General features: G+C 39.0%; 1 protein-coding gene across 2 annotated transcripts in view; it reads left to right on the top strand.

Annotated features, from left to right (window-relative positions):
* The window catches only part of Kdm5a (lysine demethylase 5A), a 66,966-nt gene extending 49,142 nt beyond the window's left edge, over positions 1–17,824 (top strand). Inside the window, exons 25-28 of one of the 2 annotated variants that reach the window (XM_051203761.1) lie at positions 2,656–2,815; positions 5,265–5,485; positions 7,526–7,936; positions 14,063–14,168. In XM_051203761.1, coding sequence (XP_051059718.1) covers positions 2,656–2,815; positions 5,265–5,485; positions 7,526–7,936; positions 14,063–14,104 — 834 coding nt within the window. In that variant the 3' untranslated portion in view covers positions 14,105–14,168. Of the gene's footprint in view, positions 1–2,655; positions 2,816–5,264; positions 5,486–7,525; positions 7,937–14,062; positions 14,169–14,607 lie in introns of those variants that run through there. The other variant, XM_051203760.1, reaches the window with a different exon arrangement.
* Positions 17,825–26,406: the final 8,582 nt, after the last annotated feature.

The raw sequence follows: 26,406 nt of genomic DNA on the forward strand, positions 1-26,406 counted from the left end.
TTCAGGGGTACAGTTATGGTCAGAACAAATTAACACTAGTGTGATTGTTTTGTTAGTGACACTATGCGGACTTCAACACCTTTGTGTTAGATCCAGTTGACCTTTCATTGGCACTATGCATTAGATGTAAACCCTTTCTTTGGGTTTTGCCTCGTGATAACATCTGGATCTGGAGAGAGACCTAGAAGTAGGTGGTAGTTTTATGTGTTACTTGGTTGTTCTCTTAGAATCTGTGCCTATAACCTGGGAGCTTCGTAATATGATATAGAGGGATTCTTCAAAGATTAGGAGACATTCCATCTGTGCTCATTGACTATCTTTTGTTTGCATTTGGTTGGTTTTTTGTTTTGTTTTGGTTTTTCAAGACAGGATTTCATGTAGTCCTGACTGTTCTATAGCTCTCTAAATCAGACTGGTCTCGAATTCACATAAATCTGCCTGCTCTGCCTCCTGAGTACTGGGACTAAAGATGGGTGCTACCGTCATCTGGCCAATAGTTTTTGTGTGAGTGTTTTTATGTAGAGGTCTGAGATTGATGTTGTTGAGCCTTTCTGGGCCACTTCCCACTTTATTTGTCGGCTGAGCATCTCATGTTAAATCTGGAGTTCTCTGATTCCAGCTAGTTAATCTTTCCCCAACGATCCTCTGTCTCCCTTCTAAACACAGATGGTTGCCTTGCCTACTCAGGTTTTTCATTAGTTCTGGGGATCCAAATTCTGGTCATCACACTTTTGCAGCAAACACTTTTATCTACAAAGCCATCTCCACAACCTGGGCCAGGAAGCCCCAGAACTTTTCCTGTCTCCACCTCCCTAGCTCTTAAAGTACAGGTATGCTGCCATATCTGACTTTATTTTTCTACATAGATGCTGGGGATCAGACTCAATGTTCTAATGTTTGAGCAACAACCATTTTAATGACTGTAACCCATCTCCCATCTGAAGCTACTCATTTTTCTGTTGATTTTGAATCCTGCTGCTTGCTTAAAAGTATTTACCATAAAATTTTATTTATTTTCTTCTTATGTGTGTGAACACTTTGCCTGAGAATCAAACCCCAGTCCTCTGTAAGAGGAGCAAGTACTTTTAGCCACTTAACCATCTCTCAAACCTAAAAACTCTGTGGCGGAGTCTTGTGTGGGTGTGTATGAGTGTACGGTTATATATACGTGTATTGGGTTGGGTGTGCATGTGTATAGATACCAGAAGTCATTCTTGGGTATGGTTTCTCAAGGAATGATCAACCTTATTTTAAATTTCTTAAAATCACATGTGTTTGTGTGCACATACTCATTCACACCATGACATATGTATGGAGGTCATGGGACAACTTTGGGAAGTCAGTTCTCCTTCCACCATGTGAGTCTTGGGTATCATACTTAAGTTACCATTCTTGGCAGCAAGTGCCCTTATCTGCTAAAGTACCTGTGGCCCTACCTTATTGTATTCCATTGCTTTCACTTTCCTTTTTTCCCTTTTCTTCTGTTGAGACAGGGATTTTACTATGTAGTCCTTTCTGACCTGTAACTCAATATGTAGACTAGGCTAGCCTGGAATTCAATAAAGATAGATCCATGTGCCTCTTCTGATTTTCTTTTTCTTTTTTATTAAGTAATACTTTCTTATAGCTCAATGCCCAGTACCACTCAGAGAAGTCGACACTCTGTGATTAGACAAACCAAACATAGACATACACTTATTAGCAACTAAAGACAACTATTACCACCACAGGAAAGGAAATGGCCAAAATTACCTAAACTTTGAAGTAAAAATTAAAGTTGAAGTGATAATGCAAAATAAAGATGAAGAGAATTCTTTGGAAAAATCATCTGAGACCTAAGAACTGTTAGAATTGAATAACTTGTACATTGCTATTCAAGTTCTTCATTATATTACATAAGGGTACTTAGAAGGTATTAAATTGCCTGTGTCTTAAAATGTCACATTTGAACTTTCCTCCTTCCTCTTAAGTCTTTATATTTCTGTTAAAGGATCAAGAATTGCTGGGTACTGGTGGTGCACACCTTTAATCCCAGCACTTGGGAGGCAGAGACAGGCTGATCTTTGTGAGTTAGAAGCCAGCCTAGTCTACAGATTGTATTCCAGGACAGCTATGACTGTTAGACAGAGAAACGATCTTGGGGTGAGAAAAGGATCAAGAATTACTAACTTGGGGCTGGAAAGATGGTTCCGTTGTTAAGAGCACATACTTCTCTTGCAGAGGACCTGAGTTTTTTTCCAGCACCCACATTAGATAGCTCACAACCACCTGTAATTCCAGCTCAAAAGAGCCAACATCTCTGACCTCAGTTGGTACCTATAATCAAATGTACAGTCACACACACATACACATAATTAATATTAAAAAAATTAAAGGTTTCTTGTTAGTAAAGATGTCTTATGGAATTAAATAGATTTTGGTAGATAATTTAATGGTAGATAATTTAGTTTGATTTCCCTTTTGGGCTCAAGTTATTTAAGCTTATTTTCTTTGTGTATGCATGCAAGTTGTTCTTTTCTACATTAATATCATAGTTAATTTTAATTTCATGATTTTTAGTGTCATATGCCAGAAGTTTTTAACCTGAAAGCATTCATTTATAGGTTTTTGTAGATTAAGTGGTTATAATTCTGATAACTTCTCTTTGTTCCTTAGGATACAGCCAGTGTGAAGTCCTCTAGTAGTCTAGAACCTAATCTCTTTTGTGATGAAGAAATTCCCATTAAGTCTGAAGAAGTAGTGACTCACATGTGGACGGCACCTTCATTCTGTGCAGAACATGCATATTCTTCTGCTTCTAAGAGTTGCTCTCAAGGTAATAATTACCCTTGGAAAGATGTGTAGGATCTGGGCATGCTTGCAAATTCTTGTAATCCAAGCACTTAGGAGGTGCAGGCAGGAGAGCCCAGGAGGTCAAGTTCTTTCCAAACTAGATAGCAAGTTTAAGGGCAGCCTGGGCAACATGAGACCATGTATTTCTGAAAATAAAAGTGGGCCTGGGAGATGGTTCAGCACCAGACATGAAAGTCTGACAGCCTAAGTTTGATTTCTAAAACCCTCATAAAAATGCTATCTGTAGGCATGCATTTGGAATCCTTGTGCTGGGGCAGGAGATTTGACTGGGAAATCTCAGGCCAGCTAGTCTGTAGTAAGCAGCACAGCAGGAGAAACAAGTCCCTCAGCAAGGACTCAAGACACAGTTGTCTAACCTCTGCATGCTGTGGTACATGTGCATCTACACTCACACAATAAAAAAATAAACAAATCAGAAAACATAAGGGTTGGGTATTTAGTTCAATGGTAGAGTGTTTGCCAAGCAAGTGCAGGGCCTAGGTTTGGTTCTCAGCCCTGAGAAAAACAAGAAAAGCAAAATAAAATAATATGTCTGTGGAAATAAGTTGAAGCAGACAGAAAAAACATAATATTCAGATTGTCAATCCCTCTAGAATATATGCATGATTGTCACAATAGTGAAAACACTATTGTGGTTGGGGAAAGTCAAAATCTGATTTTCATTTTCTGTCCTTAGATGATAACCTAAAAAGGTAATAGAATTATAGAGTCTTAATTAGGAAAATTTTAATAGTCATGTGGTCACGTGTCATATTTGTATAGAATCTCTGGCAGACCTTCACTTACCTCTGCTGGATCAATACCAGCTGTCAAGGAACTCAGTGCTCCATAAAAATATTCATACTGGGCTTGGATATTCTTTTATTTTGTAGAGATTATTGGGGTTTAGAGACAGAGTCTCATTTTATACTTTAGCTGGTTTAATTCTCTTTGTACAGCCTCTGTTGGCCTCAAACTTAATAGCAATCCTATTGCATCAGCTTCCTGAATACTGAAATTACAAATGTGTACCACTATACCTGGTTGGGCTTCAGTATTTTGTGTGTGGGGAGTGGGGAAGTTGTTTTGTTGTAAGATTTTTTTTTTATTTTGCCTGCTTGTATATATGTAAATTGTGTCTGTGTCTGGTGCCTGAGGAAGTCAGAAGAGGACATTGGATCCCTTGGAACTATTTATGTGTAGTTGTAAGCTACCATGTGGGTGCTGGGAATTGAACTTGTATCTTGTGCAAGAGCAATGTTTCAAGACAGGGTTTCTCTGTAGCTTTGGAATCTATTCTGAGCTTGCCCTGTAAACAGGCTGACCTCAAACTCAGACATTTGCCTGCCTCTGCCTCCCGAGTGCTGGGATTAAAGGTGTGTGCCACCACTGCCTGGCACCACTGAATCATCTCTCAAGTCGCAGGTTTTGCCATTCTTGATTGTTAGAAAGTTCTTTCTTTTGATGAGTGCTTGCTCAATGAAGTTCATTTTTCTTCTACCTAGAGAAAGTAAGTAGTGCTTTTGTGTCACTGCTCTGGAAAACGGCCTCTAATTCACAGAGATCCACCTGCCTTTACCTTCAATCCCTAGTGCTGAGGTTAAACTCCATCACCCTGAAGGAACCAGTTTTAAATTCTAAATCAGCTATTGAGGATAGCTCTAAGCTTCCTTTGTAGGGTGGGTTGTGGGTGATAATGGATGTATATGTGCTTGAAGGCCTGAAGTTCATGTCAGGTGTCTTCCACTATTAGTTTCAGTCTTGATTTTTGTGACAGGATCTCTCATTTGAACCTGAAGCCCACTGATGGACTAGACTGACTGACTCTGGGATATTTAACTGTCTCCATATCACAGCACTAAGTTACAGTTACAGTTGCTCACTGCTACACCCAGCTTCATGTGGGTGGGTGCTGGGGATCCAAACTCAGGTCCTTACACTTGTGTAACAAACACTTTGCACACTGAGCCGTGTACCCAACTTCCTATATTCACTTTTTTTTTTAATTTCATTTTATTTTAAAGTCTAATAGTATGTGCCTATATTCTAGCTACTTGGGAGCTTGAAATAAGAGTGTATTTTAAGACCACTCCAAGCAGTATAACATCTTTCTTTGTGAAGGAGGTTTCTTTTAATTTGTTTTGTTTTTTGAGATGGGCTTCTCTGTGTAACAGTCCTATCTGTCCTGTAATTAGCTCTGTAGACCAGGCTGGCCTCAGACTCACAGAGATCGTACTGCCTTTGCCATCCAAATGCTGGGATTAAAGGTGTTTACCACCATTGCCCAGCCCCCTTTTTAATACTAATATAATAATTCAGTTATCTAAATGTACTACAGAGGAGAGAGGTAAATTTCTTTCCTAAACATTTACTTTGAAAACATTTGTATACCACTTTCACTTCTTTGCTTTGTTTCATGTCTTTGGGGAAAGGTTCTAGCACACCAAGAAAGCAGCCTCGGAAGAGCCCTTTGGTTCCCCGAAGTTTGGAGCCTCCAGTATTGGAGTTGTCTCCTGGAGCAAAAGCCCAGTTGGAAGAACTCATGATGGTTGGAGACCTCCTAGAAGTGTCTCTGGATGAAACACAACACATATGGCGGATTCTACAGGCCACACATCCACCCTCAGAGGACAGATTCTTACATATAATGGAGGTATGGACTTCATACTAATTTCAATAGTGATATTTAAAGATACCTAAATGTCCAGGTCTTTAGTACTATAGATGCTGTCAAAGGGATGGCTGAGTGGGCAATAATTTGGCAGTCTTATTCTTTCATTTAAACAAAAGTATTTATTTCTTTGTTTTCTTTATTGAAATGTGTGTAATAGTTCTTCTATTTCTGCTTTTAAAATGTAAAGATTAAAAGACAGTTTAGCCAGGTATCATGGTGCAGGCTTGTAATCCTAAAACAGAAATGGATGCAGAAAATAGAGGCATAACAAAGTCATCCTTGTCTCAGAAACAAACAAAAAAAAAAAAAAAAAAAAAAATCAGTTTAAGGTCTAGAGAGATCAATCAGTGGTTAAGAGCATATACTGCAGTATATGCTGTAGGTCAGTCCTAGCACTCACATTGGGTGACTCACAACCACCTCTAGTTCCAGGGACTCTGAAGCCCTTTTCTCTACTCCAAAAACCCCTCCATTCACATGCGTATATCCATACATAAACACACATCATATATACATACAATTTTAAATATCTCTTTTAAAAAATCAAATGGTTTTAGAACAGTTATCTTAAAATTGGGTAAATGGTGGCCAGGCATTAGTGGCACATGCCTTTAATCCCAACACTCAGGAGGCAGAGGCAGGCGGATCTCTGAGTTTGAGGACAGCTAGGGCTACACAGAGAAATCTTGTGTGTGTGTGTGTGTGTGGTGGAGATAGTAGGGTATTGGGTAAATGTGGAAATTTTTAAAAGGTGCAGCTGGGGAGATGGACCAGTAGGTAAAGTGCTTGCTGTGCCAGTTTGAGGACCAGAGTTTGGATCTCCAGCACCAACATTTAAAACAAAAACAAAAAAACTAAGTGATCTTGGTGGCCTGCCTGTAATTCCAGTGTACAAGAGACAGAGGTAGGGAATCTCTGGAGCCAACCGGCTAGTCACACTAGCAAAAATATTAAGCTTCAGAAAGAGACCATACCTCAATTTTTATAAAGTAGAGAGTGAATGATTGATGAAGACACAGACATCAACTTCAGGCTTCCACACACATTCCAACTTGTATACACATATCATGTCATGTGCATGCCCATATGCACAGAACAAAAAGGCAAGGGGGTGGTCAGTAGAACTGGATGAGTTGGAAGGGAGAGTTCATGGTCATGTACTACATTTACATTAGCAGTTTATATTTCATAATGGTGTTTTTACATCCATGATCTCCTTTCATGCTAGGATTATATTTCTGAATTATACATATATATTTTTTTAAATATAGGGTTGGTGTTATTTTCTACTTTTTTTCATTGAATATTCTGTCTCAAAGAGGTCTCACTACATAGCTTCAACTGTCTTTGACCTTGAAGAGATCACACCTATTGCCTCTTGAGTGCTGGGTCTTAAAAGTGTACACAATCACACTTGGCTTAAGCAGTTTCTTATTTTCCTTTGAGACAGGGACTTCAGCAGCCCAAACTTTCTGAATAGCAAAGGATGACCTTGACCTTCTGATCTTACTGCCTCTGCCTACTGACCTACATGCCCAGCAAATCTGTCTCTTAAACAGCTTTAAAATAATACTTTTTTTTGTCACTTAAAAAATTTTGGCACAGTGGCTACAACACAAGAACTATCATGTAACCTTTTTTTTTTTTTTTTTAAATAGACAGCTCAGTTGTATTAAGTACATTCATACAAATACCACCACAGTCCTCCCCTAAAACTCATTTTAGGGGTTGGGAAGTTGAGACATGCTCTAACTATATAGACCAAGCTGTCTTTGGACCTGCAGAGACTCCCTTGTTACTGCCTCCCGAGTACTGGGATTATAGATGTGTACCACCAATACCCAGCTTCCTACAACTCTATAATTTCCCAGACAGAAATTTACCATCAGACAATAAGTCTGTATCCCCTCCTTCACCACCTATTCTACTTTTTGTGTCTGTTGTAAGTACCTCACATAAAAGAATAACACTTTTTTTAAGCTTTCCATTAAAATGCTGATTAATTTTATATTTTTGAAGGATGATAGCATGGAAGAAAAACCACTAAAAATGAAGGGAAAGGATTCTTCAGAGAAGAAACGGAAACGGAAGCTAGAGAAGGTGGAACAGTTTTTTGGAGAAGGAAAACAGAAGACCAAGGAGTTAAAGAAAATAGACAAACCTAAAAAGAAGAAATTAAAATTAAATGTGGACAAATCAAAAGAGCTGAATAAATTGGCCAAGAAGCTAGCAAAAGAAGAAGAGAGAAAGAAAAAGAAAGAAAAGGCTGCTGCAGCCAAAGTTGAGCTTGTGAAAGAGAGTACTGAGAAGAAAAGAGAGAGAAAAGTGCTGGATATCCCCTCAAAGTATGACTGGTCAGGAGCAGAGGAATCTGACGATGAGAATGCTGTATGTGCAGCACAGAACTGCCAAAGGCCATGTAAGGACAAGGTGAGTGCGAGGGCTCCTTGACTGGTGTGAAAGGGCCAGGCCTGATAGTAATTGTGGAGATGGATGGGTGTATAATATAACAGTATGTTTGTGATTTCCAGATTTGGACTACTTCTACAGTTTTTATAAACCATTTTAAATAGTGAAGCTACTTAAGTGTGCTCAGTGGAGGAAATACATTTTGTAAAGTCATTTGTTGTTTTTAGTTTTTAATTGTTGTTGTCTTTTAAGCTATGGCTATCCTATTTAGCAACTGCAACTCCTGCAGCAGTTAGGCCACAAGAGCAGAAGCCTGAGGGAACAGGCACAGACTCTTTCAAAGATATTAAGGAAACTTATTTTAATTTCTGTCCTGCTAAAGAACTCAAGATTTAAAGGTTGAGATAGAATCCTGCTTCTTAGAGAGGCTGAATAGCAAGCAGCTCACCAAGCTCGCCTCATCTCCCAGGAAGTCCTGCTTTTTCTCATCCCTCCTCTAAACCCTTCTCCACCTGGCTCCTTCCTACAACTTCCTGTCCGCTAGTTGCTGACTGACGTAGCCTCCTGAGTGCAGGTGAATTTTATTTAATCAAACACACCTTTTATCATTAAACAAATGTTTCAGGCATAAACAGAAGAAACACACCTTAAAATAATATTCTACAACAGTCATTTACTTAGAGATATACAGAAGCATAGAAAAGTTACTTGACACTCTTGGCAAGCAGTGTCTTTGATATGTAGTGTGCAGGTCAAGCTTCAAAATAAAGTCCATCCTTTTCTTACACTCTAGATGAAGCAAACTGTCTTAAATAGAATTTTTTTTTTTCTTAGCAAATAATTCAAGCTCTTAATGGTATTATTAGAATTTTTCAGCCTTGGCTAGTAGAAGGCTCAGAAGCTTAAGGTACTTGTTGCCAAGCTTGACAACCTGAGTCCATTCCCAGGACTACATGTTAGAAGTGGAGAACTAGCTTCCTCAAGTTGTCCTCTGACTCCTACATATGGACTGTTATGTATATTTCAAATACATGTAATAACTTTTTTTCCCCGAGACAGTTTCTCTATGGCTTTGGAGCCTGTCCTAGAACTAGCTCTTTTAGACTAGTCTTGTCTCAAACTCACAGAGATCTGCCTGCCTCTGCCTCCCGAGTGCTGGGATTAAATAAAGCATGTGCCACCACGCCCGGCTAAATACATGTAATAACTTTTTTATCCCTAAATTTTTAAGTGTAGTAATTCAGTGTTGACTGTTTTAGGCGATAGTTCTGCTAATTTCTGGGAGAACTGGACATACTTTATTGGGGGGAGTGGGGATTACAATTCCTTAAGTGATAGGAGATATCTTTTATTCTTCCTGTCAAGAATACTAACAGGGAGCCATTTTGGTGGTACACATTTGTAATTCAGCACCTGGGTGGCAGAAAAAATGAGAGTTTCAAGTTAGAGATCAACTGCGCTACCTAGTGAGACCTTGTCTTAGCTCGCTGTTGAAGTGCTCACATGCAAGGTTCTGAGCACTGTAACAACAGCACCGAGGCAAACAAGTGGGAAGTAGGGCAGATGTGGGGACAGGTGGAACCCCACACTCACTACTTGCTAGACTCCAGGTTCAGGGAGAGAGCCTGTGTCAAAAGTAAGGTGGGGTACTAGAGGACGACACCTGCAATTGACCTCTGCCACCACACACACAGGTCATAATGTGTATTCTCAGACCATTTCATGTTCAGAATGTGAAATATTCCTCATTTTGAAAATAAACGTTAAGTAAAACTGCATCACTGTTTCTTGAAGGTTGTTCCCCACTTAACATATTTTTAGATTTTAGAGCCTGAAAGGCGCCAAGAAGTCTCTTGTTCTGGCTCCTCACATTTGCATATATAATGTGACCAGTTACAGAACTAACTGGTGGTAGAACCCCAAAACCAAAAGCTAACCCTGTTTCTTTGACTATTTCAGATTCAGGTTTTCTGTCAGATTCCCCACTTCTGGATAATTTTTCATTTATTTCCTAAACAGGCTGATGGAAGGTTAGCTTTTTTCCTTTGTCTATGAAAATATTAGCAGCTCATTGCTGTTAGATCTTCTCTCTTCTTTAGCTAAGCTTTAATAATTTCAATGCTAACAATATATAAATACACTTATTATCCCTATCTCCCTTCGGCATGCAAGCACTGCAGGCACTACCACCCCCATTCGCTATACAAGTAATATAAATTAACTTAAGAAAAAAGAGGACATAGTCTGTAAAAACACTTCATAACGAGATATAGGTCATTATTTTTCAATGAACCATGAGATTTGCTCCTATAGTAATGGCATTTGTGTGGGTATATTTTGATAAAACAGATTTAGTTATGTATTCAGGGAAAATGTCTATATTAAACTGTTAAAGGTGAGCATAATATGTTTTTCCCTGTCATCAGTTTAAGTGAAATAAATTTAATGTTATAATTCTCTGTTAATCATATGTAGATTTTTTTTTTTCAGATTATAAATATTTCATCTACTATTACTATTTTGCCGTTTATTTCTGGCACTAGTTTTACTAATTTAAGAATTTTCAACTTCCTTAATTGGTATTTAACAAATAATGTATAGTTTCAGATAAGGAAAACACTTTTTCAGGAAAATATGCAGTAGAGAAAATATGTAGTCTGAATGTCCCTTTCATCATTTCTCTTACCAGTAATGGATATTATTTTTTTCTAAAATGGGAAAGGTTGAGAAGTGTTCTTTTAAAAATTAAGTGGTTATTTGAATGTCCCTATCTTTAGTTTCAAAATAGCTTACAAGTAGTAAAGAAAGATAACATCAGAGTAAGGTGAAGGCTTCTCAAAGGCTGTTTTCTCATCAGTTACAAAGTTTGAGCTAAAATTAACTTTTAAAACAATATAGAGCTATTTTCAGAAATATTTTAAAATACAGAAGCTTTTTCTCCCTGAGGTCTCTCCTGTGTCTGTTTTATTTGTGTTAACAGTGAAACAGGCTTAAAAGAATTAATTCTTGCTGGGCAGTGGTGGCACATGCCTTTAATCCCAGCACTCAGGATGCAGAGGCAGGTAGATCTGTGTGAATTGGAGGACACCCAAGGCTATATAGTGAGAAGCTATCTCAAAAAAATGAATAATCATTTACATATGATGCTGTTTTTCTCTCCACATATTTATCCTCTGTGGAAATTTTTATTACTTCTTACTATAAGAAGTTGTTAAAATAAATTTAAATACTTAAATTTATAAATTCTTGCTTCACATATTTAGTGTTTGCTAGTCATTGATTTTTAAAAGATCACTAAATATCAATTTCCTCTTTTCCCTCCAAACAGTATTATGCTCTAAGGTCCGAACAGAATACAAATTTCCAAGAACTTAAGTCTGAGTGTGAAATCATACAACAAAACAAAAATGTCAGGCTATCATTATTTCTGTTACTCGGTTTCTCTCTCTTGACATTCCGTTTCTTTTCTCTCTTGATTGTACTGGGGATGAAACTGGAATCCTTAAATTCTTAAAAATACTAAGTAAGCATTCTTACCAGTGAGCTATTAAACACATGTGTGAGGGTGTTCACATGGCAGTCAGAGGACAGTGGTCAGTTCTCTCTTCCACCATGAGGTGTCTGCCCAAGAGGTCAACTCACATTGGTTGTCAGGCTTGACAGAAAGTGTGCAATCTTACAAGAGATCTTTCTGGCCCTATTTCTCTTACATCTGAACATAGTAACCTATTTGAACTGTATTATCAGATTTTTACAAGTTAATTCTTCAGCTCATAGCTATGCTACCTGTAAGGACAAGAAGTTCCCTAGGCTTCAAAGGATCATCCTGCCTCAGCCACTCAAATTAATGGGACTATAGACACCTTCCACCATGCTTGCATTTTGGAGGAATTAGTTTGGGTTTGTTTGTTTGTTTTGTTTTGTTTTTTTTTGGTTTTTTGTTTGTTTTTTGTTTTTTGTTTGTTTTTTGTTTGTTTGTTTGTTTTTAACTTTACTAAATGATGACGCCCTTTTCCCTAAACAATGAGTGAAGGTGGGTTTAACTATTAGAATGTAGTATGCAGTTAGCCAGATTCTATGCTTACTAACTTTTAGTTAGTAAGGCTGTTGCCTCTCAGAATTGTCTGGATTAAGTTGACATTCTGAACTTTGCTTTGTGATCCTGTGGGGCTTTTCACGTGGCAATAGAATTCAAGTTTACGGTTCATACAGGAATTAAGTGAAGGATATAGTTTTCCTTACTGTATTATCAGGGTAGATTGTTACATAACCAGAAGACTGCATTAGACAAGACTGCAACAGCCGTGTCTATCCCGGAACTCACTTTGTAGACTAGGCTGGCCTCAAACTTGCAGAGATCTGCTGCCTCTGCCACTCAAGGGCTGGGATTAAAGGTGTGCAGCACCATCCCTAGCTTATACCTTTTTTACTTGAAAGAAAATGTTTTTAGAAACTGGAAGCCAGTGGGTACAGTGAAAATTTTGAAAAATCATTAAATGCCTTTTTTGGGTTTGTTTTTTTTTTTTTTTTTTTTTTTTTTTGTTTTGTTTTGTTTTGTTTGTTTTTTTTTTTTTTTGTTTGTGTTTTTTTGTTTTTTTTTTGTTTTGTTTTGTTTTTGTGTGTGTGTGTGTATGCTATTTATTTATTGGGTAGCAGATACTTCTAAATTGGTAGCATTTTTACTGTGAACTAGCATAAATGAGAACCTTGTTGGATCAATAGGGTTAGAGGTAGGAGCAAAGGAATCTGTTGTTTGGGGTGGCATCATAAAACATAGTAGCTAGACATGGTGGCGCAAGCCTTTAATCCCAGTACTTGGAAGACAGAGGCAAGTAGATCCCTGAGTTCAAGGCCAATCTGGTCTACAGTGCAAGTTCCAGGAGAGCCAGGGCTTCAAAGAGAAATGCTGTGAGGTGGATGGTGAGGAGAAGTGTGCAGGGATCATAGTATCTGAAATCTACAGCCCCTTGAAATGAAGCTCATTTTTCTAATTCCATTATAAGCTCCAAAAACTGAAAACTCTCATCTTCAGTTCCCCTGCAATAGTTAGCAGTTTAAATGTTGACTTTGCTATAAATCCTTTATATTTACTGTATTCTATAGCTTATCTCCTAAGTTTTCTCTGGTTGCATCAGTATCATTGTGATCTATTTCTTAACTATACTTTTGCTTTCTTCCGAGGCAAAACCTATATGTAGTTACAAAGAAATGGAATTTAGTTTAGGTGGGAGTGGTTAAGTAGCTCTGAACTTATGGGAAGCAATATCACAAAGAAGAGACAGTGGTCTGAATCATCTAGAATGTCTTAAAGTCCACTCAACAAAAGTGTTGACTTTTTCTTAGCTTAAAATAAACTTACAACTTTGCAACAGAGACCCCATCATTGTAGAAGCCAATCTTGTTTGAGCCTAGCAGAGAACTAGACTGAAGATGAAGTTTGAGACTGGCCTGGACTACACAGTAAGACTACATGCCTGGGGGAAACACCTAAAGAATTTGATTACAGGAAGAAAAAAAATCATATTTAAGAAAAATGCAAATATTTAAGAATACTTAGAAATGATAAAGCCACATAACAATTTTTATAAATAATTTTCCACCCTTTATTACATAAATTTTACAAGCTATGGAAACATTTTAAAAACCTCTCACTTTGCTGAAATAAAACCTGTTTTGCTAGCCAAGGCCTCCTTTGTTTTTCTTCACTGGCTGTGCCTAGGCACCACTTTGATCCCTTCATTTACCTTTGTTCCAATGTCTGATAAAGTTCAGTTTTAAGTGCCTTCTTGTATTGCCACCACAGTGGGCAGCCTTTTTATTATGAAGGGGGGTGGCTGTAGCTCTTTTCATCTTGACAGATTCAGGTCTACAGTGACTTTAGGTATAAGAACCACAATCATCTTCCAAACAGAAAAGCCTGACGTTACACTTCTACCCTACTATAAATGTGAGGTGTAAAGTCACCAAACCCTTTCCTGCTTCCTGTAGTCACTGAAGGATCGGTGTTTGCCTGGCATCTGCTGCTCACACCTGTCATTTTTTCAGACTAATTTTAAACCTCAGAGTAATCTATTGACCTGTGTCTTTGACTGTTGTAATTGGCTAACTTGTAAGATTTGACCTCTGATATTTGCTAACTTTTTATAGGGAGTTGTATTTGTAACGGAAGAAGAGAAGAATAAAAAATAGTAGTTTTAAAAGTGGCCTATGTGACTGCTTTTCTAAAAAGGTATTTAATGCTCTTAGTACTTTGGCTTATCTCTTTGAAATAAAGCTAATCCACAGGATTGCCTCACATTGTTGTACTCTTCCTTTCTTGATTGTTAATTGCATTGTCTTAGAGCCTAGAAATTGTTAATATCAGCTAAAACTACTTGGCTGCTCTATTAGAAGTTTCCTTTTTGTCAAGTATTCCCCAATCATGTTTCTGCTTCACAAGGAGCCCCAGGTATTCATGAGGTAATAGAGTACCTAAGAGGCCTAATTTTGTGAACTCACTATGGTAAATATAATTTGGGGGTATTAACTTATCAGCTTCTTTCTTTGAAAAATAACCCCATAAGAAGTCATCTCTCTCTCTCTGGATATCCCAATTGTTTGTTCTCCTTTAAGCCAAGAAAGCTCTTTGGTTTGCTTTTATTCTGATCTTACTGTTATGATGCTAAACTTTTCCCAATCTTTATCTTCTACAGGTAGACTGGGTGCAATGTGATGGTGGCTGTGATGAGTGGTTTCATCAAGTTTGTGTTGGTGTATCCCCAGAAATGGCTGAAAATGAAGATTACATCTGTATAAACTGTGCAAAGAAGCAGGGGCCAGATAGCCCAGGCCAAGCACCGCCACCTCCCTTCATAATGAGCTACAAACTACCAATGGAGGATCTTAAAGAGACCAGTTAGCAGATGCTTGGTTAGCTTGCAACATGGGGGGAAGTGGACTACATTGAGACTTTACTCATCAAACAGAGTGGTTCCCACCACTCAGAATGTTGTTTCCAAAGATGAATGGACTTCAGAGAAAGTCCTCTTAGTGCTGGCTTCCTCTGTGCATGGATTGTGTGGGCTACATTCTCAGTCATCTGTGCAGAGGATGTCTTCTTTGGTACAGCGGCCAGTATTTCAGCTCTTGACTCCTTTGAGTATGGGTTGCTGCATTAAGGCCAGATTCTTGATGGAACTCTTGGAAGGCTGTTTGGCATTAATACATTGATATGCTTAGTGGGCATATAAGATGTGGCTTGTGACCAATTGAAACTAGTTGTAGAAGGTTACAACCTACTGGTGGTGCCATCAGAAGGCCCTGATTGTTAGAATCTCCTTAGTTAAGGTAATTGGGCAAGAGTCAGAGTACACCTCTTTCCATAATTACTGGCATTTATGTTCAGTTAGGAGGAGCAGGCCAAAGTTATCCCTTTTAGAAGTCTCGGGATAACAATGCAGTCTGTAGACCTCCCTCAGCTGCTTGTGCTTATTATACCAATAATAAAATCCTCCAAAAGAGCCCCTCACTTCCCTCAGGAGGATGTCAACAGGTTAGGAAATCTGACTATATACTGGATTCTGGGAAGGTTTTTTTCTTATTTCAAGGCAAGTAGCCCATTGGTTTGTGAAGTCTGTCTGGGTCTGTTTTAGAGGAGAGAGGTACATAGATCCAGGTTTCTGGAAGGAGGGATGACTAATGAGAACCTTTTACTGAGCCTCAGTGATGCATGCTTATCTGGGAAACCCTCATTCACAAGTATTCCAGACTCCACCATGCTTCAGGCATGGCCATAAGCAAGACTGGCAAATAACAGCTTTTGCCTTGCAGCCCTAACCCTAATGCCTGTAGTTTCTAAGTAGCCACAGAAGATGTTGATAAATAACACCATGGCTTCATCAGAGGATGTGGGGTTATAGGTCCTCTGGGTGTGAAGCTGTTTTAGTAAATCCGTTTTTAAAAAGAAAGAAAGACTTGTTTTTACTTTTTTCTAAATGTCTCTGACTACTGACTGTTCTATAGATTATTTTTCCTTTTTTAATATACATATATGAATATAGATATATATATATATATTTACTGTTACCAGCAGCATATGAGAAAGTTTGAGCATCAAAAATCCACTTGGGAGCTTGCATTTTCTTTCTGCTTTTTGATACAGAAATCCCATTCCTTCCTTGTAGTACAAGGAGTTAGCACTCCCTTCTTCATTCTCACCCAAACATATCTTCCACTTTTCTTGTATTCAGATAGATAATATATTTCCTCCATGTTGGGGCTTGTCCCTGTCTGTTGGGCAGCTTGGTCTCACCTAGTCAGTGCTGAATGTTTTGTATGTTTGAAACTATGGTGCTGTGTCCTCTCCCCTGTTGTGTTCTGTGTTCTTAAAGGTGTTAGGTGTACTCTGTAAACTCTTACTAGAAGGGGATAATATATTTTAAAGGACAAAAAAAATTTTTTTTCTAAAAATATCTTCACTATCCTGTGTTCTTTATTTTGGTTTAAGAATCTGAAGTTTGACTTAAAACCCCTCAGTTGTCTTTTTAAAGGGGGCAGTCTACAAACCTAGAAAGTTTGTAATCTCTGCTCCCCATTGCCCCAGTCTCTTAAGGAAATGTCTTCTAGTAACTAGAAGTGAGATGTACTGTCCAGTTACAGACTGTGTGGGTATGAGGGTTACCTCAAAAGGCATCTTTAGGGAAAAGGTTTTCTTACAAAATGCCTTCTCCCAAGTGCTAACCAGGCTTGACTCTGCTTAGCTTCCGAGGTCAGACGAGACACACACATGCAGGTGGTACGGCTGTAGGTACAACGTCCAGTTTCTGGTTTATACTACCTACTTTTTGGTCTCTTCGCTTATTAGATAACATTTGAATATCTTAACCAGTTATGTGGTTTGAATGTGTGCTGTGTTTGTGTCTTGAATTTCCATCTCCATGTAGATGTGAGTAGCAGTTACAGGTTAATTAAGTAATTAGTTAATTTTGTATATTTTTGTTTTGCCAAACTATGAAGATTATCACTTAAGGATTTTATTTGGTTGTTATTATAATAAAAAAAGCACAATTTTTTCTTTTACCTTTTTGTCTTTGTAAAAGACTTGAAATACTTGTGATTTAAAAATTGAGTGTACTCCCACCCTTCAGAAATTTGAAATGTAAGTGATGGAATCCCAGAATGCATTTCAAAAGTTTGGTTTTCCTTCCAATTAACTATGTTCCATTAACTTATCAATAGAACAGGGTCATGAGGATGCTGAAAGGTAGCTGTTTGTGGAATAATTTGTGTACTTTGTACAGTGTTTGTCCATTGGAGACCTCAGAAATAGGCAGTCTGTACCTGTGACCAGCTGCCTGTCATCTTCTGACATTTTGAAACTTTTAAATATATAATTTAATTGATTCGTTTGGCTCTTTCTGTACTTATTTGAGGAATTTGGTTTGTCTTAACCATAGATTTATATCATAACTCAAAAGAACACAAGAGAAGAGGGGCTGGAAAGATGTCTCAGCAGTTAAGAACACTGGCTGCTCTTCTAGAGAACCCAGGTTCAATTCTCAACACTGCATAGTGGCCCATGGTCATCAGTAACTCTAGTTCCAGGGGATCGATCCTGTGTCCTCTTCTGGCCTCCAAGAGCACTGCACACTTATGATGCATAGAAACACATCAAGAAAACACTCAGATAACATAAACTAGTAGTAATTAAGATATAGAAAAACAATTCTAAGGATATGAGAGAAAAAAAAGTACCGCTCTACCCACAAATTTTAAAAAGCCTATAGTTTGTGAGTTAATGAAATAAGAGTCATCTATTTAAGGAAAAAGCAGATGTTCTAATGTAAAACATTGTTTCATGGAAATTACAACTAACTCCATTCTTCTGTATTGTTTGTTTACATTTTGTATTAAAACTTGATTTATAATATTTCTCTTTCTGTCTCCTCAGAGTTGCAGTTCTTCTTTATTAGTATTTTTACTTAAGCTTACTTAAGCATTTAATATTTTTTAAAACTCTTTCTCACTGCCTTCATTATAGATATTTTGTCAAAGGCCAGATGAATGAAAAAAAAAAAGTTGAAGTCTACAGAGTGTGGTGGTACACACTAATCCCAGTACTTGGGAGGCAGAGGCAGGAGTTCAAGGCCAGCCTCCTCTACACAGGAAGTTCCACACTAGCCAGGTCTACATAGTAAGACCCCGTCTCAAAAACAATAGTAGTAGTAGTAATTAAGTCTGATAATTCTTAACAGGTCAAGTCATTACAACTGTATGCAGTCCCTGCATTCAGAAGTATAAGGCGGCAATAGTTAAGAGCCCTTAGTTTGGGAGAAGGGGCGTCGTCACCCTCTCACAAATGTTAGTTCACTTTGGACATTCCTGCAGAAGCCACGTAGAATGTGGAGATGGAGGGGCGTGGCTCCCTCACTAAGCTGCTGCCTGACTCTTGAGTTGTCCTCAGTGAGATATGAATTACCATGTGCCACACTTCAGAGAGCTGGAAGGCGACATTAAATCTGTGATTGCCTGTGATAAAAATGTGCCAGGCACAGCTGGACCCTTAAGTCAGTGTGACTTCACTAGTGCTTCCCTCCCGTCCCTGCTTCTGTCCTCAACAAGAGTCCAAGACAGGTCAGTTGTCTTAGTTTGCTGGATGCAGTTCATGTAGAGAAACTGCTCATCTGCTGGGTGTGATGGCACACACCTTTAATCCTGACGCTGTGGGAGACAGGCAGGCTGATTTACATAGTGTGCTCCAGGACAACCAAAGCTGCATAACAGGGAGAAACTGTCTCCAAAGCAAGAAAAAACTGTTAGTATGTTTGTATGTCAGCTAGTAAAGTAGTTTTGAAAAGGGGAAATTAAGGAAACCTACCTTTCAAAAAGGACAGTCTACTTGTAGGAAAGCAACTATTTTGGGGTGAATTTTGAAAACTGCAAATTGTGGGAATTTTAAGCTGTTGAAGCCCCATATAACCCTAAGATCAATTTTAATAAAGTTTTACACATAAATTAGCTTCATGTATGTAAAATGTTATTTTTGTATTAGTACCTTAAGTACAGCATCTTCCAAACCTGTTCCTTCAAATCAAAACACACCATTACTTTGAATATGGATTTGCCAAGTGGCATTTATAGCATAAGGAAAACAGTGGACATTGGTGTCTTGAAAATTGGAGTATTCTCTTGGCCTGGATCTACCCACTTCAGTGCACCTTAGGATGTGTACTGGGAAAAGACACACACCATGCTCTCCTTCAATGACATGCTTGTCTAAACAATATAATTTAAGAAGCTGAACCTCCCCAGTTAATGATTCCCTAACAAATTCATTAAAATTACCAGGGTTATTAATATAAGTTACAAAAATTATAACTTGATTTCATAATGGTTGAGCATGGTCCTTTTTTTAATATTCTAAAATAGTAGTAAATGTGGCTAATTTTATTACATCTAATTTTTTCCCATTATGTATTTGTGCTCAGATTCCCTATCCCAACTCTCAGCCCATCCCATCATTTGTATCGGTGTGATTTAAAATGGTAACCCAAGTAAAGGTAAATTCTGAGAATGAATACTGGAAATCCTGAGAAAAAAATAGCCAATAAGTGGGACCCACTTTTAACCTGGGCAAAAGTTGTCTCTAATCTTAACTTGCTATCTGTAACAAAGAGCTAAGTCAAAAGAATGATTTGATTGGTGGTCTGGTTGGCCTGTTATCACTGCTGAGAAAGGGTGTGTATGATTGTTTTGGAACTATGGAGTGGAGGTTTTACATCCACCACTGAGCAATAGTCTCAACCACCTTTCTACTTTTAACCTTTAAATTACCCAAGCTACCCTTGAACTTACTCTGTAGCCTGTGAGCCTTGTGTTTTCATTGTGCATGCTTCTGGCTCCCATGTAGTTTGTGATAGAGGCCTACACCACTAGGCCTTTATTGCTTTTGGTTCTTTGGACTTACTCCCTTTGCTGAGAAGCAACAATGGGGAAAACAGAAAATACTTCCTTTTTTTCCTTTGGCCTTCTAATGCTCACAAGTAATTTAAACCCAAATTACCTTAGCAGAGTACAGGACACCGGGTGGTGGTAGCACACACCTTTAATCACATCACTTGGGAGGCAGAGACAGTCAGATCTTGGGAGTTTTGAGATCACCCTGATCTACAGAGTAGGCTCCCAGACAGCCAGGGCTACACAGAGAAACCCTGTCTCAAAAGCAAACAAAAAAGAGTAAATGACACTTTACCTCCATTGGCAAGGCTACCAGATTATTCAAGTATGATTGACAGATCATTGCTAAAAAATGTTAGTACCTCCAGTAGTATTGATCTCTGGTAGCTTAAAGAAGTGTGTGGTTCCATGTATGTGTTGGGAGGAGAGCTGGTGAGAGGAAGATGGGGAAACCTGGCTATCTCTTAACTTGTAAAATGATTTTGATGGTTATTTGACATTTCATAAATTGACAAGTCCCTCTGTCAGACTTGTGTGGTATGCCTTGGTTTAGATGAAGTATATGTATCTTGGACACTTCACTTAGTAGTTGACAGCAAAAAAAAAAAAAAAAAAAAAGAAAAAGAAAAAAAGGAAGATCCAGATTCTCTTCATTTTCATCACTAAATAGAAGGCCACATGATAGAGAAAAAACGGCAAAGAACATAACCAAGTATTATGTGCAAATACTCTTGAGTGAGTGGTTTACAACTACTCCTATTTCTCATCTGTTTGCTCCATGAGGTATGTTTCTGCTGTAATTTGATAGGAAGGAAATATTTCACATTTCTATAAAGGAAGTTAGATGTGAGTTTTGAAGCTGGATTGTGTATCTTCAGTGGAAAAGGTCACTGAGGAGCCTTAGAAATGTGGAGATGGTTCCCTGTGCTAAACTTTCACTAAGGAACCTTTTTGAGTTGTTAGGGACTTACAGATGAAGAGTAAAAAAGGATTTAGAAATGAGATAATTTAGGCTTTAGCTCTATATGTGACCTTATGTTAGATATGTAAGCATGGTTTCCTACCATCTGTAGGTTTGTTATCTTTTTCCTTGGCAGAGTAAGACAGACAAATTTGCTGAGCATGACTCCCTTAATAGATTATAAAGAAGGTACTAGAGCTTAAGATACAAATCCCTACTTAATGATACAGAAATTATTCTGTAACCTTCAGGAGGGAAGTCATTTGTAAATGGCAGTGTCATAAGAAAATGTAGAAAGATTTCATACTCTCAACCCATGTTAACTCCATTTTACTTATAGAAAGATGTGTCTAACTATTGGTCAAAGACATGTCTTAGAGCTTGCTGGTAGTCATTCTCTGCTTGGCTCTGCAAAAATGCAAAAGCATTTCCATATGGGCCCCAAGACTGCAATTCTGTGCACCAATTAAGAGCAGAGATGTTCTCCTAAAGTGTGCACAATACTCCTCTCACCTCCGCAGGTGCCAAGTAGGCCAACTGGGTACAAGCCGCCATAGTGTAATCGACTTTGAGGCAGCTTATCACAGACCTCTTTGGAATCCACTGCATCTAGCTTTTATTGCTCTTATGGAATCAAACTGAAGTCCTCATGCTTGCCCATTAAGTACTTTACTCACTGAGCCATCTCTTCATTGTTTCTGCTTTTTCTTGGGGGTCTCCCACTTCTAGCACATGAATGTGTTCATATTTCTATGTTGATATTCTCTCTTGAATCCATGTTACCTCTGTTTCCTGCTTTCTCTTTCCATTGTAGCCAAACTATTTCACTATCCAATCATTCCTGTCTCATTGCAATCTTGGGTTTAACTTTACATTTCACTGAAGTTATTCCTGCTAAGTCAGTGGCGTGGACACTTGGTTCTTCTCCAACCTTGACAGTAGTCCACCCCTCCTTTGAGAACTTTTTTTGTTGGCTTGGTCACTAGTTTTTGTTTGTTTTTTTTTTTTTTTATTTTCCTTTACCTGCTTAAAATTAAGGAGCCTTCTCTGCATCCTATGCTTTCCTCATTACTACTTTTGATGAGATGATTCCTAAGTCATCACTAAATTCTTTAGATTCACTTACCTGTCATCTTTATTTCCTCTGTTGTCATTGTGATGCAATATGTTCAAGTGCTTGTCACTTCTCCCCTGGTTTTGTGTTTCTGGATCAACATTTGGTCTGTAATTGAAGAGCTCATCTGTTTTGTCCTGTGGAGTCTGCGTGACTTTCCTCTATAAGCTTGCCTTCTTTCTACGCAAGTCTGCATTCACTGTGTCTTGGCCATACTTGCCTCTAGAACGTTGTAGCTTTACTTCTGAAAAGCCAGTATAAGTATTGTCTCCCTGGAGAGGCCCTTTTGTCCTCTCTCACAGTGACCTGCTCTATTCTTGCATGGAAGTTTACAGTAGGTAATGCATTTGTCTATTTTTTTTATGGGATGTTGCAGTACATGGTGTATTTGCACATCCCATGAAAACAGGCTCCTGGTTTCCAAGATCTATTACCTAGTAATAAGAACATTGATATGCATTTAAGTTGATTTCTGTGAGTACCAGTGAGTGATGGATGGTGCCTCGTTACTCCCTGTACATGACTGACCCTTTCTACTCTTTACATTTAGTTTACCACACTTTCATCTGCTGTTAATCCCAAAGGTGGGAGGAAGCCAGGTGGTGGTGGTGCATGCCTTTAATTTCAGCCCTCAGGAGGTGGAGGCAGGCAGATCTCTGCGTTTGTGGCCAGCCTGGACAACAGAAGACAGCCAGGACTACACAACAAAAAAAGATAAAAGAAACCACTGAACCAAATTATCATGACCAAATTAATTAAAGCAAGTTTTGTGGGGTTTTTTGTTTGTTTTTGTTTTTTGGGGGGGTTGTTTTGTTTTGTTTTTTGTATACATAGGCTGCCTCCCCCTGAGGTGGGGTTTGAGAAATGAGCATTGGATGAAGAAAAGGCCTTTACAGCTCAGGGATAGGGGGTTTCCTGTTTTGTTTAAATCTTAATTTTTTTATGTATACAGAATGCTCCTTGTATGCTTGGATGCCGGAAGAGGGCACCAGATCTCATTACAGATGGTTGTGAGCCACCATATGGATGCTGGGAATTGAACTCAGGTCCTCTGGAAGAGCAGCCAGTGCTCTTAACCTCTGAGCCATCTCTCCAGCCCAAGGGGTTTTCCAAATGGGGGATTTTGCGTGCAAAATGGGCATGGTTACAATAACAACATACGCATAACAAGTTAGTCCTAGTGACCTCATCAAACAAGCACATGGTTGTCAGGCCAACACAGGTTGACAAGGCAGCATAACAGGTACCCATAACAACTTTTTGAAACAGACATGATTGACATTCCTGAACAGAAGTACAGAACCATTTGTCGTTAAGGTTACGGGTCCTTAAAAAACAGGTAATCAGGAACAGGAATGAACCTGGTTTGTCTTTGCTCCAAGATGGCTTTTAAGCCTAAAATGGCGGCAGGCTGGTTCTTCGCTATTCTCCTTACTGGTCTCTCATTGAAACTTCAGCTAATCCCTTAACTTCTGCAGTCTTCCAGCTCATTATTATGATTTAACTTAGATGTCTTTTCCTGAAGGTTTTTTTTTTTTCATTTTATTTTTTATGTGCATTGGTGTTTTGCCTACATGTATGTCTATGTGAGGCTTCTAGGTCCTCTGGAACTGGTGTTACAGACTGTTATGAGCTGCTATGTGGATGCTGGGAGTTGAAACAGGGTCCTCTGGAAGCCAGTGCTCTTACCAGATAAGCCATCTCTCCAAACTCCTTTTAAAAAATTTTTTAGCAGGCCTGGAGGTGGTGGCACACACCTTTAGTCCCAGCACTTGGGAGGCAAAGGTAGGTGGATCTCTGTGAGTTTGAAGTCAGCCTGGTCTACAGAGCTAGTTCCAGGCCAGGCTCCAAAGCTACATAGAGAAACCCTGCCTTGAAAAACAAAAAACAGAAATCATTTTGAGTTATCTTAGTGCATACTAAGTATTAAGGATATTGCACACATTTTTATGTTTATGGCCTATTCCATTCTGGTGCAAGGATCCCTCACCAGTATGACATTAACTTGATAGTAGAGCTTAATTGACCATTCTAGTTCCCCTTTAAATGTTTTAGTGTTATATTCAAAATTAACTCCCATTCTCTCCCCAGGTTCTTTTTTAAAGCATCTCTAGCCGGGTGTGATGGTACACACCTTTAATTCAAGCAATCAGAAGGCAAAGGCAGGCAGATCTCTGCGAGTTCAAGGCTAGCCAGGTCTACAGACTGAGTTCCAAGACAGGCTCCAAAGTTACACAGAGAAACTCTGTCTCGAAAAACCAAATAAAATAAAGTATTTGTCCAAACTTGTTGACCTGAGTTTGATTCCCAGAATCCACAAAGTGGAAAGCTGTCCTCTGACCTCCCTATGCTTAGTGCAGCATGTGCCAAATGCACAATAAATAACCAATGAAAAATGTAAAATTAAAATTATTTTTGTTTGTCTGTTTGTCTATTTATTTAGGGAGGGAAGTGTCCAGACAGGGTTTATATGTGTAACAGCCCTGACTCTGCTAGAACTGGCAAATACCCACCTGCTTCTACCTCTGCCTCCAGAGTGCTGAACTAAAGGCACACACCACCATACCTGACTAAGGTCATTTTCTTTTAAGGCTCTTGCACACTGGAGTCCCTTTACTAGGTGTTTTGCTTTGTAGATGTATTGTTGGTTCCCAAAGTTCTTTTAAAGGGCATTGTTTTGTTTTGATGCCTGGACATCTGCCTTCAAGCTTACATCGTGGAAGGTAGCTGCCCAGACACAGCAGTAGCAGCTGTCTTAGTAATCACAAACTCTCACCCTCCAAAAATGTCTACTTTTCCTACCTTGCCTGTATACTTAGGTGGCTGATTAAGGTTAATGTCCCTTTCTGACAAAGTGCTCTCCAAGTCTTCCTGCACTGGAGGCAAAGGTGTGGCAGAGCTGCCCCTTCTCAAGTGGGCAGGACTCTCCCCTCTGTTTTTCTCTCTAAACATAGAAGTACCACAGACACCCCAGATTGTGAGGAGTGGGACCCCACTTAATAATAATCAGTCTCAGAGACCCAGAATGGCAGACAAAGGCACTATGATCTTGCAAGGTCCGCTGTCAAAATGGCAGGTAGGTACCCAGTTAGTCATGAAAAAGATTTTTGTTGTTGTTGTTGTTGTTTTGCTTTGCTTTGTTTTTGAGACAAGGTCTCACTATATAGTCATAGCTGGTCTGGAACTCACTATGTAAACTAGGGTAGCCTGGAACTCACAGATCCATCTGCTTCTGCTAAGGCTCCTTGGTCACCATGCTTAGGGGAACAGTCATTCTTGTCACTCCAATCAGCAGGCCCCTGCTATTCGTCAGTGGCTGAGTAGAGGGAAATAAAATCTTCTCATCAAACAAGTTTTATTATCCAACCCCCTATACTTAGTGACAGTATACAGCCTGCATTTTCTCATCTTGAGATAAACTTTTTGTTTGAATGAAGGTGCCAGCTCATGGGGCAGGGGATCCAGTGCCTTTTGCTTATCTGAAGTCTATGCCCATTTAAGACACTCTTTTATTGAAAATGAACCATCACATTTATTTCTCACAACAGCCAGCCAAAGGGGGGAGTGAGAGAAGAGAGGAAAGCCAAATAGCTATCAGAAAGTGTGCTAAGTTTTGAGATGGACAGCAAATAGTAGTTTATCTTTATGGAGGAGGGAAGAGAACTTTTAGATTGTGGGGCCAATGAGCTGGACTGTTTTTAGGAGTTGGGGAAGGGGTCAGAGACAGGGATTTAAGACAGGGAATCTGTTAAAAGGAAGAAAGATGTGGATGGTTCTAATGACTTGACTTTTCCTTGTAAGATTATGGGGATCTATCGTGGTTTAATAAGGATCAGGAAAAACAGGCTGAATAGATGTTTATTCAGGGAGAAATAACTTACAACTGAGACAGATGAACACCAGCAAGTTCCTGGTCCCAAGGATGCCTCTGGATGTTCTCCTGTCCCCATCCTGCAAGCCAGGAAGTGCTCCGTAGAGGGGACATGGGGGGGGGAGGGTCCTTCCTCAGACCTATGTCTTGAAGGACCAACTAGTCTGAGAAAATATCTTTTTTAAAATTATTTATTTTATGTGCATTGCTGTTTTTGCCTGCATTTCTTTACAGACTTACAGACTGTCTGACTTACAGACAGTTGTGAACTGCTATGTGGGTGCGCGTCCTCTGGGAGAACAGTCAATACTCTTTAACCACTGAGCCATTACCCCAGCCCCAAGAAAATATCTTGATGGAGTTTTCAGACCCAACTTTGGATCTGGACAATGTTCATGCACTCAGGGGTGAGTTCAGCAGAGGAGGGAGAAACTGACTTCACCACTGGACACTGCCTGATTGCTCCCAGTCTACCATGACTGGCCTCTTAAAGCAGCAGATCTACAATCTAACATACAATAGTTGCTTATAAAGTGATCATTTAAAAGACTAACAGCTGGTGAGGTGACTCAACAGGCAAAGCTATCTGCTGCAAAACGTGCTGACAGTGA

Source organism: Phodopus roborovskii, unplaced genomic scaffold (genome assembly GCF_943737965.1).
Source record: "Phodopus roborovskii unplaced genomic scaffold, PHOROB, whole genome shotgun sequence".
In the NCBI taxonomy this organism is placed as follows: domain Eukaryota; kingdom Metazoa; phylum Chordata; class Mammalia; order Rodentia; family Cricetidae; genus Phodopus; species Phodopus roborovskii.